Source organism: Sesamum indicum, linkage group LG5 (assembly GCF_000512975.1).
Source record: "Sesamum indicum cultivar Zhongzhi No. 13 linkage group LG5, S_indicum_v1.0, whole genome shotgun sequence".
NCBI lineage: Eukaryota > Viridiplantae > Streptophyta > Magnoliopsida > Lamiales > Pedaliaceae > Sesamum > Sesamum indicum.
In genome coordinates, this window is record NC_026149.1 from 16,824,120 (window position 1) to 16,841,951 (window position 17,832).

Consider the following 17,832-nt stretch of genomic DNA (forward strand, 5'->3'; position numbering starts at 1 on the left):
TGGAATGAAATATTAATGGCTACTCTTCCTTAATTCTGAAGAAAGGAAGTAGAGTAGGAAGCGTGAGAGAGAGCAAAACCCAGCGCAAGAAGAGGAGAAAAATTGATTAAAAAAAAAACAACAGGTTTTGCTGATTACTATTTATTCGAGGTTTTTGCGGTGTTGCGGAGCATCTCCTTGTTTCTTTGTAGTCTGATTATACTCGTATGTGATCTTGATTTTCTTTCTTCTTTTTTTTGGTTTGAAATCTTGGGTTTTTCGTTTTTATGGGTTTTTTGGATGGGAGTTTTAGTTTAGGGTTTGATCACAGTTTTGCTTCGGCGCAGGACGACGCTGTTCTTGGTGAATCTTGAATTCCGTTCTTGATGAGCTCCGGTACGTTGAGAAGAAGGCTCCATCATGGAGATGTTGATGGAGGAAGATATGATCGGTACGAGACTTCGAGATTCGATTCGTTAAACGAGCCGTTACTTGGTTATGGGGATTACGATTATAATAGGCACGCTGAGGTATTTTATTTTTGAGAAGTATGAAATTTTGCGTCTAAATTTGACCACTTTGATTTGTTTTCTCTTGTGAGTTGAATATATCTTATTCTTATATATATTGGTATGATTTTTGGTGTGGAAGGAGCAAGCACTCTTGGGTATTTTGGATGATGAACGAAGTAAAGTGCGCCTGCATTGGTCGCTGCTCTTTTCTAATGTAATCGCGCAGTGGGCACAATGGTTAGGTTGGTATTTACTGCAATTTTGTTTCTTGATTTTCTGTTGAAGAGAAAAGACAAGAAAAAATTATTTGCTTATGTGTTCTGTACTGATAATTTACTGGAATGTGGCTTCCTTTGGAAAATTATAGTTGATTTTCCTTGAGAAGATGGTTTAAGTACGGTCTACTCATTTTCTGATTGTGAAGCATGACTGTAACCCACCAAGGAAATTTGGTTTTTTTGTTTTTCATGTTATTGGGCACTCAGATATTTAGAGTACTTGGAAATACAAGTGCAATAAAATTTTCCAATCCTAAAATAATGGTCAACTTTGCATCATAATCCTGCATTTTCTGTGTATGTTAGCAAATGAATCATCGTATTCACATTTTCATGACTTTTAACTGACTGATACATTCAATAATATTGTCCACTGATGTTATTAGGCTGATGCTTTTCATGAAATTAGATCAAATTTACATTTTCTTCATGACGCATATTTGGAGTAAATTGCTTGAGTTAGTTTCGTATTGTATATTCCGATCTGATCATAGAAAAGATTCTCTTAAGGCGAACCAAGCCTATGTTAGGTATAGGGGCCGGTTCCATGTCGGTCGGAACAAAGACAAATTTGGTTGTGAATTTCAGTGTACCAACATCTACACAAACCAATCAATAGTTCAAGTCACACACTTCCATAGTGCATTGTCTCTTTGAGTATTTCCCTTCAAATAATCTTTTGATGTTATAAAAAATTTGTAAGACTGAAATAGAAAATGAATCTAAGTTTTGGTCTGAAAGTGGAGATGGTTAGTGGCTTTTATCTTAAATTCAAGATCCAAGTAGCAAAGTTTTTGGCTTTAGTTTGTAATTAGATATTTAACTAACTTAAAAGAAGCATCAGTAGTCAACCTTTTCAATTTAGGAGTTGCAGACATAGAGAAAAGTAGGATCTAGGTCAGTTCTAGAGCTGAAGACATAAAGGAAGATCTTTTAAATTTGAAGGTATACACTGACCATTAGGCTTGATAAAATGTTGATTGAGTCGTGAAGATAAACATCTCAGGACAGGAGCATACAGTTTTTTTAAACATATAGTGTGTGGGGGAGTAATAATTTAATATGTTCCTGTAGCATCATTATTGGTTTGTTGACTTGTTTCATGTAGACTCCTGATACTTCTTATAAATATTAACTAGTTAACTGGTCATTATCTTTTCCTTTTGCAGCAAATATTGTTCTTGGATCTGGGTCTCTGTTTGGAAGAATTATACCATTTATCGCGGGCACTCAAAATGGAGCAAACAGCAACCTTCCACCTGTTTTACTTAGTCCCTTGCAGGTATCTTTCAGCAATTTCGTAGGCCATCTCCAAGAAGATGTCTTGCTGCCTTTTAATTTTGTCTTTTTCTGCCTTGTGCTGAGGAATTTAGTTGTTCATTGTCCCGATATCTAATTTTATTTCCTCTGTAAGAGGTTGGTTAAAAGAACACGATTCATTGACACATGATATGGGGCACGTTGGTTTGATGATATCAAAGCTCTATTCATGATTGACAAATGCTGTTATCAGCTAAAGACAAGATATGTGATGGCTACCTCTTTAAAATTGATAGTTTCACCACATTCAATGGTGACATAAGTTAAACACTAGGCTTGTGAGCCTCAAAAAGAGTAATCTGGTTAGAGTGATGCAGAGATACCATATGAAGCTGAAGTTCTTGTCAGATTCATACAGAAATTTGAAGGAATTGTGTTATAACATATGGATCTGTTTGAATTTTTACATGTCCGTCTGTAGTTAACACTGAAGGATAATTTTTAAACCCAGTCAAATGCTTAGGCTGTATGGATCTATGTACCTGTTTCTGATGGATTAATGATTGTATTGGTCGTTGTTAATAAAATGCTTAGTAGCTCAGTTAATGCTATTTTTGCTCTTTACTTGTTACATATACTTTCTACTTTCCCCTATCTTCTGTCTTAGCTTTCACTGTTTATACCAGCAATTGTTTTTTATTCTTGAGTTGGCTTGGCAATAGGAAGCACGGCTGAGAAATTTAAAGCAGAGACTGTCAGTCCCTTTTGATGGCAGCTCTTCAGAGCATCAAGTATGTATCTGCCTCCATTTTTCAAAAAGTTATACTTTTCATTTGGGATATTTTGTACTTGTACCGATATAATTTGGACATTGTATAATCAGATGTCCTTTCCAAAGGATGAATTATGACAAAGTCGGTAATATTTTGGAATAGTGGCATATACTTGACCCAAATGATAAACTTCCTCGCTCTTTATTTGGATGTCTTTATTCATGCATCAGTGGTCCATGTTTTCTTGGCAGGATGCTCTTAGACAACTTTGGAGGTTATCTTATCCTGATAGAAAACTCCCATCTCTTAAGTCAGAGGTTTGGAAAGAGATGGGTTGGCAGGGATCTGATCCTTCTACAGATTTCAGGTGTGTGCTGATAAGTGATTGGCTAATTGAAATACAACTATGTAGATTGGAACTTATTTGGAAATTTATGAACAATCATTTAGGGGTGGCGGATTCATATCATTGGAGAATTTGATCTTCTTTGCTAAGACATATCCGGTTTGTATTTCTTTCTCTCTCCTGCATTTACATGATTTTTATTACAATTGGCATTGCCAGATTCTAAGAAAATAGAAATGTTCTCCCTAAGAAGAATGTATGTCTATAAGGGATTCATGGTGAAATGTTGTCCTTTATTTAAGCTCTCTTCTTGTGTGGCTTGCTATAAGATAATCTTGCAATATTCAGAAAGCATAGAATCATAATGGGCGAAGCAATTTAAAGTGGAATACTTCGTAAGGAACTGAATGGAAGGGGCTTTATTTGGTGGCAAGCAAGGGAGAAGAGGGAGTTGAATGATGCCATTCTATATAATATTCTCAAAAGCAGGACTCTAAAAATTTGTCATGAATGAATAGGAGTAGTTCGAATATTGCTTCCTGGTTAGACTAATGATGCCACCAGTGTTCTTCTCGGTGCAAGTTTACTTAGTGATCGGAGATCATGTACTATTCGTATAAAGGAGCTGTACTGCTGAATGACTCGCTTGTTTGTCAATCTGTTATGATCATTTGATTTGAATCATATGTGACATGTCGCTGAGTTCTTTTTAGACATGTGACAATTTTCCACGCTGTGATTATAAAAAAATTGATATTTTTGGACATGTGTGACAATCTTCATTCTTTGCTGCACATCACTTTGATAGGAAGCATTTCAGAATTTGTTGCACAAGAGAGACGGAAAAAGGTCTGAATGGGAGTATCCATTTGCTGTGGCAGGCATCAATGTATCCTTCATGCTGGTTCAAATGTTAGATCTTCAGTCAGGTGTGTAAGGGTATTTTGTGAATTAGATTCTCTACTGCTTTTATCTCCTCTGATCAGTTGCTAGATGTCGGATGTGCTACTAAAATTGGATAAATAAATTACATGTCCCATCATCTTAAGATTGGTACTTGTAAGTTGAGCTGATTATAGGAAAAAATTGCTTGAATGATCACGGAATTTCTCTTTACTGATGTTAAAATTAGAACTTTACTATCTTGTATTCTACTTTATGGAATTGTCATTTAGCTGTTTGCAAGGAAGACACTGCCTTCCATAATCTGTACCAAAGTTCTTTGTCTATCTACCTTTTTCTCATAGCTTAAACAGTCACGTCTGGCTACACTGGGGCCTTGTGATTGCGGGACGCTGTAATGGGTGTTCTTAAATAATTCTGAATTTAGAAACTTTATTGAAGTAGAAAAAATATTTCCTAACTGATCCATTTGCATTTTTCCTTCCAGCATTTTGTTCTTCAAAAGGCTAACTAGATATTTCTTACATTTATTTGTTTAACTGCATATATCAGCATTAAATAGTTACTCAAGAGATGTTTGAAGCAGTCATTTTCATAAGTATGAAATATTTTTGCAGGCAACCCTAGCACTCTAGCTGGCCACCGGTTTCTGGAGTTGCTCCGAGAAGACGAGATGGCTTTTGACAACCTTTTCTGCATCGCCTTCAAGTTGTTGGACGCACAGTGGCTTGCAAAGCGCGCTTCATATATGGAATTTAATGTAAGAAACATACATCCCTTTTTACAATGAGTTCATAGTTTATACAAATATTGAAAATAAATAGACATGATTGCTGTTCATGCTTTTCTTGTAGGATGTTCTCAAGTCAACAAGATCACAACTAGAGCGCGAGATGGCACTGGAAGATGTCTCAACAGTGAGAGATTTGCCAGCTTATAATTTACTGAGAAGATAGTATTGATGGTATAATCTTTCATGATACTTTTGTAAATACCTTTTGTTTTTTAATTTTTTTTCCCCTGGCCTTTGAATTTGTTGTTCCAATTAACCATATGTGAGACCAGCTTTCATACCAGAAGCTGTAAATTTCTGTGTATAAAGTTTGAAGCACTGTTTTCTTGCATTTGGTGGTTGAGTTTCCTACCCAAGGAATAAATTTCTCCTTTGCTTCTTATTATATAGTTTTTATTCATTACTTTATTTTAAATGATTGATCAAGTTATTTTTTAGGTTAATTTGCCAAAAAAGAAAAAAATTCCTGTGTTTTAAAAACTCAGCAAAAAAATCCCCTCTGTTTTAGAAATAGGTAAAATACTCAGTATACGCTTCCTTTTCTATTTTGAAGCATAACGTGTTAAATTTTTAGATTGTTATGCCCTTATATAATTTTTTTAATTATATATAAATAATTAGAAATTATAAAAAAATTATTATTTTATGATTATAATATTTAAAAAAAACAATTTCTTACATTTATTTGTTTAACTGCATATATCAGCATTAAATAGTTACTCAAGAGATGTTTGAAGCAGTCATTTTCATAAGTATGAAATATTTTTGCAGGCAACCCTAGCACTCTAGCTGGCCACCGGTTTCTGGAGTTGCTCCGAGAAGACGAGATGGCTTTTGACAACCTTTTCTGCATCGCCTTCAAGTTGTTGGACGCACAGTGGCTTGCAAAGCGCGCTTCATATATGGAATTTAATGTAAGAAACATACATCCCTTTTTACAATGAGTTCATAGTTTATACAAATATTGAAAATAAATAGACATGATTGCTGTTCATGCTTTTCTTGTAGGATGTTCTCAAGTCAACAAGATCACAACTAGAGCGCGAGATGGCACTGGAAGATGTCTCAACAGTGAGAGATTTGCCAGCTTATAATTTACTGAGAAGATAGTATTGATGGTATAATCTTTCATGATACTTTTGTAAATACCTTTTGTTTTTTAATTTTTTTTCCCCTGGCCTTTGAATTTGTTGTTCCAATTAACCATATGTGAGACCAGCTTTCATACCAGAAGCTGTAAATTTCTGTGTATAAAGTTTGAAGCACTGTTTTCTTGCATTTGGTGGTTGAGTTTCCTACCCAAGGAATAAATTTCTCCTTTGCTTCTTATTATATAGTTTTTATTCATTACTTTATTTTAAATGATTGATCAAGTTATTTTTTAGGTTAATTTGCCAAAAAAGAAAAAAATTCCTGTGTTTTAAAAACTCAGCAAAAAAATCCCCTCTGTTTTAGAAATAGGTAAAATACTCAGTATACGCTTCCTTTTCTATTTTGAAGCATAACGTGTTAAATTTTTAGATTGTTATGCCCTTATATAATTTTTTTAATTATATATAAATAATTAGAAATTATAAAAAAATTATTATTTTATGATTATAATATTTAAAAAAAACCATACCCGCCACAGTCCCCGATCTAGCAACGTTGACGTTGCCCAAAAAGGGACGTCTAGCAATGGCGAAGTCGCCCAGAAAGGGACAACGTTGCTCCCAGATCAGGAGGACGACGGCATCGCCCAAATAGAAGAAAGAGGGCGACAGTGACGGCCCCAATCTTTTTTTTTTTTAAATTAATTAATTATTAAATATATATTTTAATTATTAAAATTAATTTTAGATAATTATTAGATATTTAATTAATAATTTGTCTGATATATATAGATTCTTTCTCTTTTAAATATATAAAATACTAATTTAAATATAAATGCCATTTATAAAAAATAATATAAATTAATAAAATATTTTATTTCAATAATAATTTAAACTAATTTATAAATTATAATTTATAATAATTGTTTCACGTTTTATTTTCATATACGTATCTAAATATAAAAAATAAAATTGAGTTCACTATTTTGGTATTTAATTTTAATATAAATATATTTTTAAAATAAAAAAAAATCAATGTATATAAAAATGTATAAGATTTATATCTTTTTGGTATTTTTAAATAAAAAATAATAATGTATAATTTTTATAATGTAATAAATTTAAATATAATTTATTTAATATTTTCTAATTATATAATATACTTGATAATGTATAATTTTTATATTTCATTAATATCCACATTTGTTAAGATATTTAAATTTTATATTGTGATTGTAAGTTAATCTTTTAATTTAAATTACTAAAGATTAAAATTTTTATATAATGTTTTCGTATGATTAAATAAATATATTTAAAAGAAATTTTTTAATCTTTTCAAAGAGATGAGAATAAAAAAATATACTCGAAATAGTGAAAAACATGTCAAAAATGCCTTAGTCTCTTGTAAACTCGTATAAATTCCTGTGATATGATGCTTTTTTTTTAATTATTTGTGAGGTTAAATTACTTTTTGATCCCATAAAGAAGGCACATCTTTTTATTAGTCTCATGCTTTACGGATTTTTTGTTTTGGTCCCATTTTATTAAAAAAAAAATTTAAGTTAGTCCTCCGCAATTTTTACCGTCAAGTTTTAACTGTAGAAGTAGTCAAACGCTAGTGTAATTACTACTGGAGGGAATTCCATGATGAAATCTTCAAGTAATAGCATATTCATGTTCATCTGAAAGAAAAATAGAGAATATATATAAATATAAATTGTATTGTTCAAGATTGAACAGACGAAAAAGTCAAAAGAACAATTATAATATTTAAATATATAGAGACAACGTAATTAGACTAACGTTTGAGCACTTTTGCCATTAAATATTGACAGTAAAAGTTGTAGAGGAACTTTAAAACTTTTTTTAACAAAATGGGACCAAAACAGAAATCCCGTAACGCATGGGACTAATAAAAAAATTTGCCTTCTTTATGGGACCAAAAAGGTAATTTAATCTTTTAGGTGCTTTCATGGAAGTAAGAGCAAGTTGTAAGAAACATCTCAAGTGCAAGAAAAATCCTAAAATGCAGCAAAAAGCGTATCAAGGATAACCCGTGACCCACGGGTTATTAGAAATCCAGCAGACAGAAAATCGAAGTCAGTTTAACCTATTACCCACGAGTTATCAAGAATCCGTTTAACAAAAAAAATCAAATCTAGTTTTGCCCTTGATCAAGGGTTATCAGACATGATATAGGCAAAAATTGAAAAGTCCTCAACATAATTGCTCAGTCAAGATATTAAGTGCAGTCATCTTGAAGTCATCTTATTACCTTGTATCTATTGGAAGAAATATGATAGGAAGAGAATAGGGAAGAAAAGAGTGAGAATTAGACTAAAAATAATGATTCTGTTCCTCTCTTACCACGTCTAGGGAACTAATATAAATAGGAGGGCAAAAGGCAATTTTCGTCCCACAACTATAGGCCATTTTCGTTTTAGTCCCGTAAGTTTCTAGGGTTTCAATTTGGTCCCGTAAAACTGAAAAATTCGCAATTTCAGTCCAAATTTGGCCGGAAAAATTTGTGGGTCGCCGGAAAAAGTCACATGCGATGCATGTGACTTTTAAAATTGGGGATTCGATCCTGATTGGCTGGAGAAGTTGATGTGGCACATATGTGGCGCATACGTGGAAATTAAAAAAAAAAAATTGACTCATCTCAAAAGAATGGCAAAGGCGGAAGACGACTTTTGTCGGATCTTTGCACAGAGGTGATCAAAATTGATGGGACTGGTCTCAAAAGATTCGCCAGAACGAGAGGCGTTCAACGATGGTCTTTCGAGCCGGTGGTTCGTTCAGACGAAGGAGAAAACGCCGACGGAAGGTGCAGTCGTGGCAGACGACAACTGAGATCTTCAAAACGATGGATCTTTGCACCTAGTTGATGAAAATGGATGAGACTGGTCCCACTAGTTGATGAAAATGGATGAGACTGGTCCCATTAGAACCGCAGTGAGGAGACGAATCCAATGGTACCAATATGCAATCGTGGGTCGTCCTGTGGCCGGCGAATCGACGAGAATAATCCACGGCGGTCAATTTCAAAGCCCAGTCACTATCGTGGTCGGATCGCAAAATTGGTTGAGGGGTTTTGTTCTCCTTACTATGGGTAATTGAATGGTATATGTGGTGGCTAGAAATTCCAAGTAATGGCGGCGGAATTGAAGAGAGAAGGTGGCGGCACGTATGCGCCACATATGCGCCACATCAGCTTCTCCAGCCAATCAGAATCAAGCCCCCAATTTTAAAAGTCACATGCGATGCATGTGACTTTTTCCGGCGACCCACAAATTTTTCCGGCCAAATTTGGACTGAAATTGCAAATTTTTCAGTTTTACGGGACCAAATTGAAACCCTAAAAACTTACGGGACTAAAACGAAAATGGCCTATAGCTGTGGGACGAAAATTGTCTTTTACCCTAAATAGGAGAGAGGAAGAAGGTTGTTGACGTTCTTTTTGGGGCAGAAAAAGGGAGAAAACCACTGAATACAGAGAATAAGACAACAAAATAAGTGTAGAAGTTGATTCGGTGCCGGAATGACAGACCGTACACGTCGACTTTCGACTCCATGAGTTTTTCTATATTCTTTTCTTTTTTGTTTTATCTAGTTAAGATAAACTAATTTACTTTTTATTTAGGGCTTTTGGAAAATCTAAGTGGGACAATGTTTTGAGTATTTTATTGAATTAATCTACAGTTTTGTCTTCATATCTCCATATATTATCGTGCTTGGTTGTATAATTTAAGAGCATGATCAACTTTTAGATTTAATTAATTATGTTGATGAATTGGAAAGGAAATCGACATAGTAGACAAGGTAATTCATCGTGTCAGTGGAACGATATCTAAACATACATAGACGTGATTCATCTGGTTACATAGGTTTTTCAGATCTTAATGTGTTATTTTCACAAGTTTTAGATTGGAGAAATCCACTATTTCTTTAATAATAATAGGTTTTGGTATAACTCGAGAGAGTATATTGAATTAACTTGAGAAAAACCTCAGTGTATGAAAACATTGTCTGCTAGATTAATCTGTAAATTCTGCATTCATTGGAACAATTAGGTGTACCAATAACCTTAGCATCTTTCTCACTCTTAAATCTTCTCTGACACGTTTATTTTGATTTATTTTCTTGATTCACGATTGTCCAAAAAATCGTAGATTAGTTATAGTTGTAGTAATTATTTAATTTAAATCCTCGACGGATTCATACATATTATACTATTTAACAACTAGTGCACTTGCTAGTGGCTTATACATATTTTAGCAATCACTCTTTCTTAAAATTTGATATAACTACACATAAATTCCGTGTGGTTTGAGAAATTATGTCTACTACTCCTAATATTTGTTCTGTCCAAACCTGTCATTAATTAAAATTCACATAATTTACTGATATAAAAAAAAAAAAATTGAATAAAAATCTATATTTATCCGATTGAATTTTCAACTTGTTAATGCAAAGGGCAACACAAGGAGTGGGAAGTAAAAAGATCAAATGCAGTAATAATATGGTGAGGACAAACCAAAATTCCAGAGCAAAATCAATTATATATAATCTGATCCCAACATCTTTGTACCCCATTAGCATAAATGTCTTCTCAGGTGGTTGTCATTTTCTCAGGCATGTCCATTATTACCAGGTTCCTCGGAAGATTTGAGGTAAAAACGCTGGAGACGCTCCGAGGCTATCTTAACCTGCTCGTCCCAGTCCGTTTTCCATGCCATGTAGCTCAGCGCAAGCGACTGAGTGAAAATTCCGAGGTTCATTCCGATCCATATGCCCTGTAAAAGACAACCCGACAGTGGTATCAGAGCCGACTAACCTAGGCTAGAGGAAGAGGCATGTCTGAGATTCCTACAGCTTTGGTTTACATTTATTTGTGTAGATAGTTCTGGTTTTTACCTCAACTTGAAGATGAGCAACGTATCCGAGCAAAGCCCCGATGGGTATTCCGATCAAATAGAAGCAACAGAGGTTGATGATTGCAACTATTCCTTGCATACCTGCTCCCACTGCCACCCCTGGTTTTTGCCAAGAATTTCCAGCATCAGTGTAAGAACATATATTCAAGAATGTCTTCCAATCATTTTGCTCGAACGGGACATCTTTTAAGGATCAAACAATATTGTGACCAGATATAACCGATCACATGGCAAGTGTTATTTTATTTGCTACGTATTATATGACTGATGGTTCTCCTTACATTATATTTTGAAATTCACTCAATGAGATTGGAACTAGAAATTTATAATGTGGGATCAAGTACGGGAATGTAATAAAGCAAAACCACGGAACGTATAACTGACCTGAAAGAACTGGATAGATGCTATTGAGCAAGACTGAGATAGCGAGGAGCACAGAGAGACTCGAGACGGTCTCTGCAACTTCGACATCATTTGTGAACAAGTACCCGATATTGTGGCCGAAGGCCAAGCAAAGAATCGTAAAGAACACCCCAATCACGACCGAAGTAGTTATAAGGACCTTGATAGAAAATTTTGTAGCTTTAGCATCTCCTCGTCCAAGCTCATTTGCAATCCGCACGCTGCACACAAGAACACAGTTGAAGACCAAAGAAAAAAAAAGATGGAAAGAAGGCGAGCTACAAGCATTAGACCGTTGTGATTACGTACCATGCAGCGCCGAGAAATCCAAGACAGATCATGAATTCCCATCCGTTGATGTTAAGGCTGCAAGAATATGGCTCTTAGTCAATAGGAATCATCGTAGAACAGCAAAGAAAACACTAAACAAGGTTGTAAGAAACACTCACCAAATAGAGAAGGCAGATATGGCAACCTCGGCATTACTCATGTAACCGGCCAACAAAACTAGTACAGAATTGTACCACAACTCCAAGCTGCAACACGAGAGCAACAGTAGTTACAACAGTGAACAGACGTAAACCGAAGTAACAACCGCTCAACTATATACATCTGCAACGTCATCTAATGCGCTAACGGTTAGTGATCAAGCGAGCATAGTAAAAACAAGACGTTAAAAACTCGTTTGTCATTGTATGAAAAGATACGATAGTATATACATAAACGAGTTCTTGAGATTACCAAACCATAACGCCGGAAGAAATCGAGAGCTTTATAACGGGCAATAAATCCTTAAAAGCAGCGGAGCTGAACCCAGTCCACGTCTGAGGGCACCAACCTCCCATGATGTATCCAAGTTCAGCGAAAACCACCAGCCAAGAAGATATGCACAGTGCACCCATCGCGCCGTCAATTCCCCAGTTCAGATGGTAGACGAATAACCACGACAAGGGAACGTGTATCACGAGCTGCGCGATGGATATCCATGCTATAATACTGTTTTTCTGCTGCGCTTGTAGAAACATTTGCATTGTCAAAGTGAAGACGAAGTTGTAGATCATAGGAATAAACCACCAAGAGATGTATCCTGCAGATACCACAATGCTCGGTTCCTCGCCGAATAGTTTAAAAATGGGTGCTCCAAAGATGAAAAGGGGGAGTAAGAGGGTTAGAGTTAAGAAATCCACAATCCATGATCGTTGCAGATAAACGCCCATCATATGGTACTGTCTTGCACCGTATGCTTGTCCGCAAAGAGTTTCGGTAGCGCTTGACATTCCTATCTGCGATGATGTAACAAGTAGGAAAAGAAAAATGGATCAAGAGTTTTCATAGAGGACTAGTATAGGCAATAGCTATAGACAAAGTGGGAACAGACTTGAATTCAACGAGACCGTCGCCTCATTTGCAAAACAAAAGACATCCTACGATCCAGCCTTTTAGACTTCAACAATGAACATAAAAAATATGTTATCTGCTAAATATTTGTCTGAATACCTCTTGCAGGATGATTCTACACACGTCGAATAGGAATTTCATCTACAACCAGAGGGAACAAAAAAGTTGTAAAGCAACAACTTACCAGTACTCCATTTGCAAAGCGCACGGTAAGGGTTTGAACGAGCGCATAACCAGCAAGATCAACAGAACTGATGTGCCCGATAAACGACTGTGTCACGATTATGGTCCCAAATGATGCCACTCTTGCAATGATACCGGGCAACGCCACCCTCCATATTTTCTTGGACTCGTCATAAACCCTTCCTTTCAAATCACCTACCTCCCTTTCTTCGGAGCTCAACAGCTTCTCACGCATGCCATTATCCATGGCTCTGCAGAGACGAACAAACAGAACATCACTCAGTGTCATAACAAAAACAATTGAAAATCCACACTTGTTTTCTTGTGATGATTCTCTATTCATTCCACTCTTCCCATCTCATGCAAAAGTGATAACCACAAAGGCCTCACCTTCTACATCAATTCTTCCACGCAAATCAGTGTATTCATCAATATTCTAACTTATAAGTTCCAGAACAACTTTCATTTCTTATGCAACGGTTTCAGCACAAATTTTCTTACATCTACAGCACTTTCTTTTAAGGAAAAAAATGTGTAGCAGTGATTCATTGACATTGAAGCAGCAAATCAGGTAATCATATTCAGACATCCTTTTCCAGGTGGGGGACTCAAAATGGGCTCCCCAGATGATGACAAAAATTGAACCAAGACTTTAAACAACTGAATTCCAGCTATTACTGAAATACTTATTCCAAGATTCGACGTTTCTGAGTATATAATCCAAGCTATCATTTTCTTTTTCTCGTACCACACACTTCCAACATCAAAAGCAAAGTTACAGACTTACACTCTTCAAAATTTCTTAAAAGAATTAAATTATAATAAAATCAGCCACCGGAACCAATGCTATCCCAAATCCAACGGTGAATCATTCTTTGAGATTCACACGTCTCTTACTGCTTCCGGCACGTATTGGCAGCAGACTCAAAAGGGTCATTCCATGATTGGCCCACTGATAAACAATAGCAACAAGTGGACTAATGGACTGAGTTCCACCCATTCCATCCGAGAATTTGACCTCAACACGGGTTTAAATCTGAAAAAATTCTTACCCAAACCAGGTTTGGCCGAGCCAAACGAGTACTACCCACTCTAAACTTCACACCAACCACGAAAAGCGTATAGCATTTAACGTATAATTGATTTAGATTCGGCCAAGCCGAGTCCGAGTTAGATTTTCCCTAAATCTGAACAAAGATTGTTACCATAAAACTGCAGAAATGAAAGGTGGGCTCTATGATTGAGGGCCCCGACAAAGCACTATGTTGTATAAACGTGGAGTTCTGCCTACTCTTCTGCATTCAACTTTCTACTTTCTAGGGCTTCTTTCAGCCATTACCCCCCAAAATTGCTATCACTTTCTGAAATGTTTTTTTCTAGAAAAGATTCCATGTGAAAGGACCCTTTTATCAACAGTAGTCCCATAAAAAATTGCAGATCGTTATAGCGGTAAAGGGGTAAACAAGGCATAGAGAATAGGACAGTCTTATGGGTAAGAATTTTACTCAGAGCAGAAAGGTGGGAAAGTTGTGTTCTTTTTAGTTCTAAAAGTGATTTCTTTCTCTTTGTTTGATGAATCAGTGCTAAAAAGAAGTGATTTAAATATGGAAATTTAACAGGTTTGAGACAAAAGTCATTTATGAATCTTAATGAGAATAGAACAATCTTGTGAAAAGATTAAGGATTAAAGCTTCAATCCAGCAAGAAACAGAGAGAGAGACAGAAAGAGAGAGAGAGAGAGAGAGGAGACAGCCTCAAACCAGAATTGCGGAACTACTACTAAAAGGAAAGGTTGTGAGAGGTCCTAACAGAACAATAAACAGAAAACACACAGCACACACTCTCATTTACAGACTTCTGTGTCAAGATTGAACCCAAAAACTACCAGAGTTATTACAACCAAGACGAGGGAATACTTGCAAGAAAACTGGAACCCAATAACAGAAAACACAGAGACACACAGTGGAAGGTGCTGAGCAACAAGACTTACACAAGAAAACAAATCCTTCGATTGGCTTACAAGAACTTGGTTTCAGGGCTTCCCTCTAGAATTTCTCCCAACAGTTAGTTGCCCTCAGACAAAGAGACACGCTTTATCTCTCCCACAAGAGAGAGAGAGAGAGAGAGAGAGAGAGAGAGAGAGTTGAAATACTATTCTACACTATAAAGATGTGATTATTACAATGGAGATGCATATAGACATAGCAGCAACACTATGAATGAAGGGACAGGTGAGAAATGGAACACTACAAGACCACCTACCCCCATTCATCCTAAAACGTGCATGACAGACACCTAAAAAATTCTGACCAGATTTTATTATTTTCTCTCTGTCTTTTTCTTAAAACAATTTGTTGTAAACTTCCTCGAATATTACATAGTTTATGCAAAAAAGGGTACAAGAAACCAAACATAAAAAATTGCACGTTTATTTAAAAAATCAGAGTCTAATTCAACATTACATTGTTCAAAAGAAAAAAGTTTCTTGATGTACATTTTATTAGTATGGATGAATTTATTAATTTTAAAATATATTTTATATTTATTCCGTTTATATAATTTGACGTGCATCAACCCTTTGTAATTATACAAAATTTTATTTTATTAAGCAAAAGTTGATTAATTGTGAATATAAAAACTATTTCAAGAATCACATAAAATTAGGTCTTTTTTTTTTCAATTTTTTGCACATGTTTTATAACATAGATACAATTTTTCTAATACTTTTTACTCATTTTTCTATAAGAAGGTCACATTGATAATGATATTCGTATTGCGTTGATATAAAAATATTGCGATTATTAAAATATTTTTACTATATCTGTGTTGACGTACTTGTCGTTAGATGATTAATTAGGTACAACTAAACATTATAATTAAGAAAAATAAATACCAATAGTTTATTTTAAATTTTCGTATTTCTTTTTATTCTTGAATTTTTATTAAAATATATTTAATTCTGATCATATTAATTACAAAATCATCTGTACGTACTAACATTTTATGAATTTAATATTTTTATTTTATTTAAATACTTCAAATATTTATTTTTAAAATAAAATATTACATCATATAAACACCGAAAATATTATTTATAAGATCATACAAATATTTAAAATAAATTTAATTAGACATCCTTCCCAAAAAGTGAAAAAATATAATAAGCGTTCGTTAAACGCTACCTAAATTTGACTTTTGCTACAGTTTGTTTATTACAAGAACATTTAGAATAGAACGAATCGTAGAATAGATGTAAGAACTATTGATTAGTTACCGACCTTTACTTTTGGAAATACAAACCAATTATTAATTAATGTCACTATAGTTAGTTGTTTTAATTTAAATACGGGCGAATAGCAATTTATCTCTTGTGATATTAAAAATGAGCACGTTACTCCCTATGAAAAAAATATAGCAATTTATCCTCTTATACTTTTTAAAATGAAGTAATTTACCTTCTTATGCAGGGAGGTAACTTGCTTCATTTTAAAAATCATAAGAGGGTAAATTGTTGTATTTTAAAAAATACAAGGAGATAAATCGCTATGTGTTTTTTCACAAGAGGGTAATTTTCTCATTTGCGATATCACAAGGGAATTGCTTGCATTTTTTGCATTTTGAATATGTTGTCTCATTTATCCAAATACTTATTTTGCTACCAAAAACTAATAAATAAGAGATCATTACATTTTCTTTCTTTTCAAGTATGGTGGAATTACACATAAATTTTTCGTGGTTTTAGAAATTACGTCTAGCATTTATGAGGTTTATTTTCATCTAATAAATAAATCCCTCAGTTAATCAAAGTTCACAGAGTTTGTTGATAATAGCAAAAGTTTTGAACATAAATGATATTTACCCCTATTGACTCATACCATTAACTTATAACAGTTCAAATAATTTTTTTTCGACCATTATAACAATGAAGATATATCTTCTCGCATGCATTATTACGTGAAGATGTATGAGAGCAATTTGATTATAAAAAAAATTATTTGACCTGCAATAAATCCGTAATAAGTCAATTGGGGGTAAATATAGATTTGTTTCAGACTGTTTTTATTAATATCAACAAACTTCAAGGGTGTTAGATGTAATTTTTCAACCACCATATACCTACGTGTATTACACCATACCTTATGAGAAGGAAATGTATATTTGTAATTTTATATATATATATATATATATCCAACCCTATATAATAATTACAAAATCTTGAAAAGTTAAGGGCGTGTACGTGCAATTAGAAATAACAATTGTTTGTAGCCCATTACAAACAAGAATTTCTCTCATTAATTGAAGAATTGTATTTTCGCAAAAATACAATATTCATAAAGATGCCAAACATGGCACTACAGAAAATTATAAGAACCATTTTGCATTTATTGCATTTGTTTCTATTTGGCAATTTATTAAATGCTTTTTGGGATTGTTTCTGAAAATTCATTTATTACCCTATAAAAAATAAATAAATAAATTATATTTACATATTCTAATTTATAATTTATTTACATAAATTATCTCTACCGTTACAGAGACGCTTACCCAAACGTCAACATTAGTTACACAAATAAATTTTATTTTTTCAGAAAACTACACATAACAAGCAGTATTTGGATTCATGTTTGCCCATTTTTCGAAATAAGATAAAACACACTCAATGTATGTTTTTGTATTTTTACACCTTATTTGCGTATTTTTTTATTTTTCAACTTTCTATATATATTCATAATATAAAACAGATATGATTTGACAATAAACAGTAATTTTTGTCTCCTAAACATACAACATTAAAGATAAAATATTTATATATAAAAATATATGATTTGACAATGAACAGTGATTTTTGTCTCCCAAATCCCAACATCAAACCTACACCACTTATTTTAAAATATTTTAAATTACCCCAAAACACAAATCCAAACAAATCATCTATTTTCAACACACATTTACTTAACAAAACACTTAAAACACAAA

At 34.0% G+C, this 17,832-nt stretch overlaps 2 protein-coding genes and 1 long non-coding RNA gene across 4 annotated transcripts; 2 read left to right on the forward strand and 1 right to left on the reverse strand.

The window, feature by feature from the left end:
- On the forward strand, positions 1-5,173 carry LOC105162734 (ELMO domain-containing protein A). Its single transcript, XM_011080850.2, has 10 exons — positions 1-204; positions 327-509; positions 631-733; positions 1,939-2,051; positions 2,752-2,820; positions 3,054-3,169; positions 3,253-3,307; positions 3,957-4,077; positions 4,669-4,811; positions 4,906-5,173. Exons 2-10 carry the CDS (start codon positions 366-368, stop codon positions 5,005-5,007), a joined length of 966 nt encoding a protein of 321 aa, XP_011079152.1. The 5' UTR covers positions 1-204; positions 327-365; the 3' UTR covers positions 5,008-5,173.
- On the forward strand, positions 5,533-6,176 carry LOC110012006. Its single transcript, XR_002287148.1, has 2 exons — positions 5,533-5,758; positions 5,853-6,176. It is a non-coding gene; the product is annotated as an uncharacterized LOC110012006 (long non-coding RNA).
- Positions 10,426-15,050, reverse strand: LOC105162735 (protein DETOXIFICATION 24-like). 2 transcript variants are annotated; one of them, XM_011080852.2, is made up of 8 exons: positions 14,846-15,050; positions 12,857-13,106; positions 12,016-12,557; positions 11,724-11,810; positions 11,584-11,640; positions 11,257-11,495; positions 10,853-10,971; positions 10,426-10,731 (listed from the first exon to the last, which is right to left on the reverse strand). In XM_011080852.2, exons 2-8 carry the CDS (start codon positions 13,100-13,102, stop codon positions 10,567-10,569), a joined length of 1,455 nt encoding a protein of 484 aa, XP_011079154.1. In that variant the 5' UTR covers positions 13,103-13,106; positions 14,846-15,050; the 3' UTR covers positions 10,426-10,566. The 2 variants fall into 2 exon arrangements, with proteins under 2 accessions (XP_011079154.1, XP_011079153.1); XM_011080851.2 differs by lacking the exon at positions 14,846-15,050 and adding an exon at positions 13,246-13,542.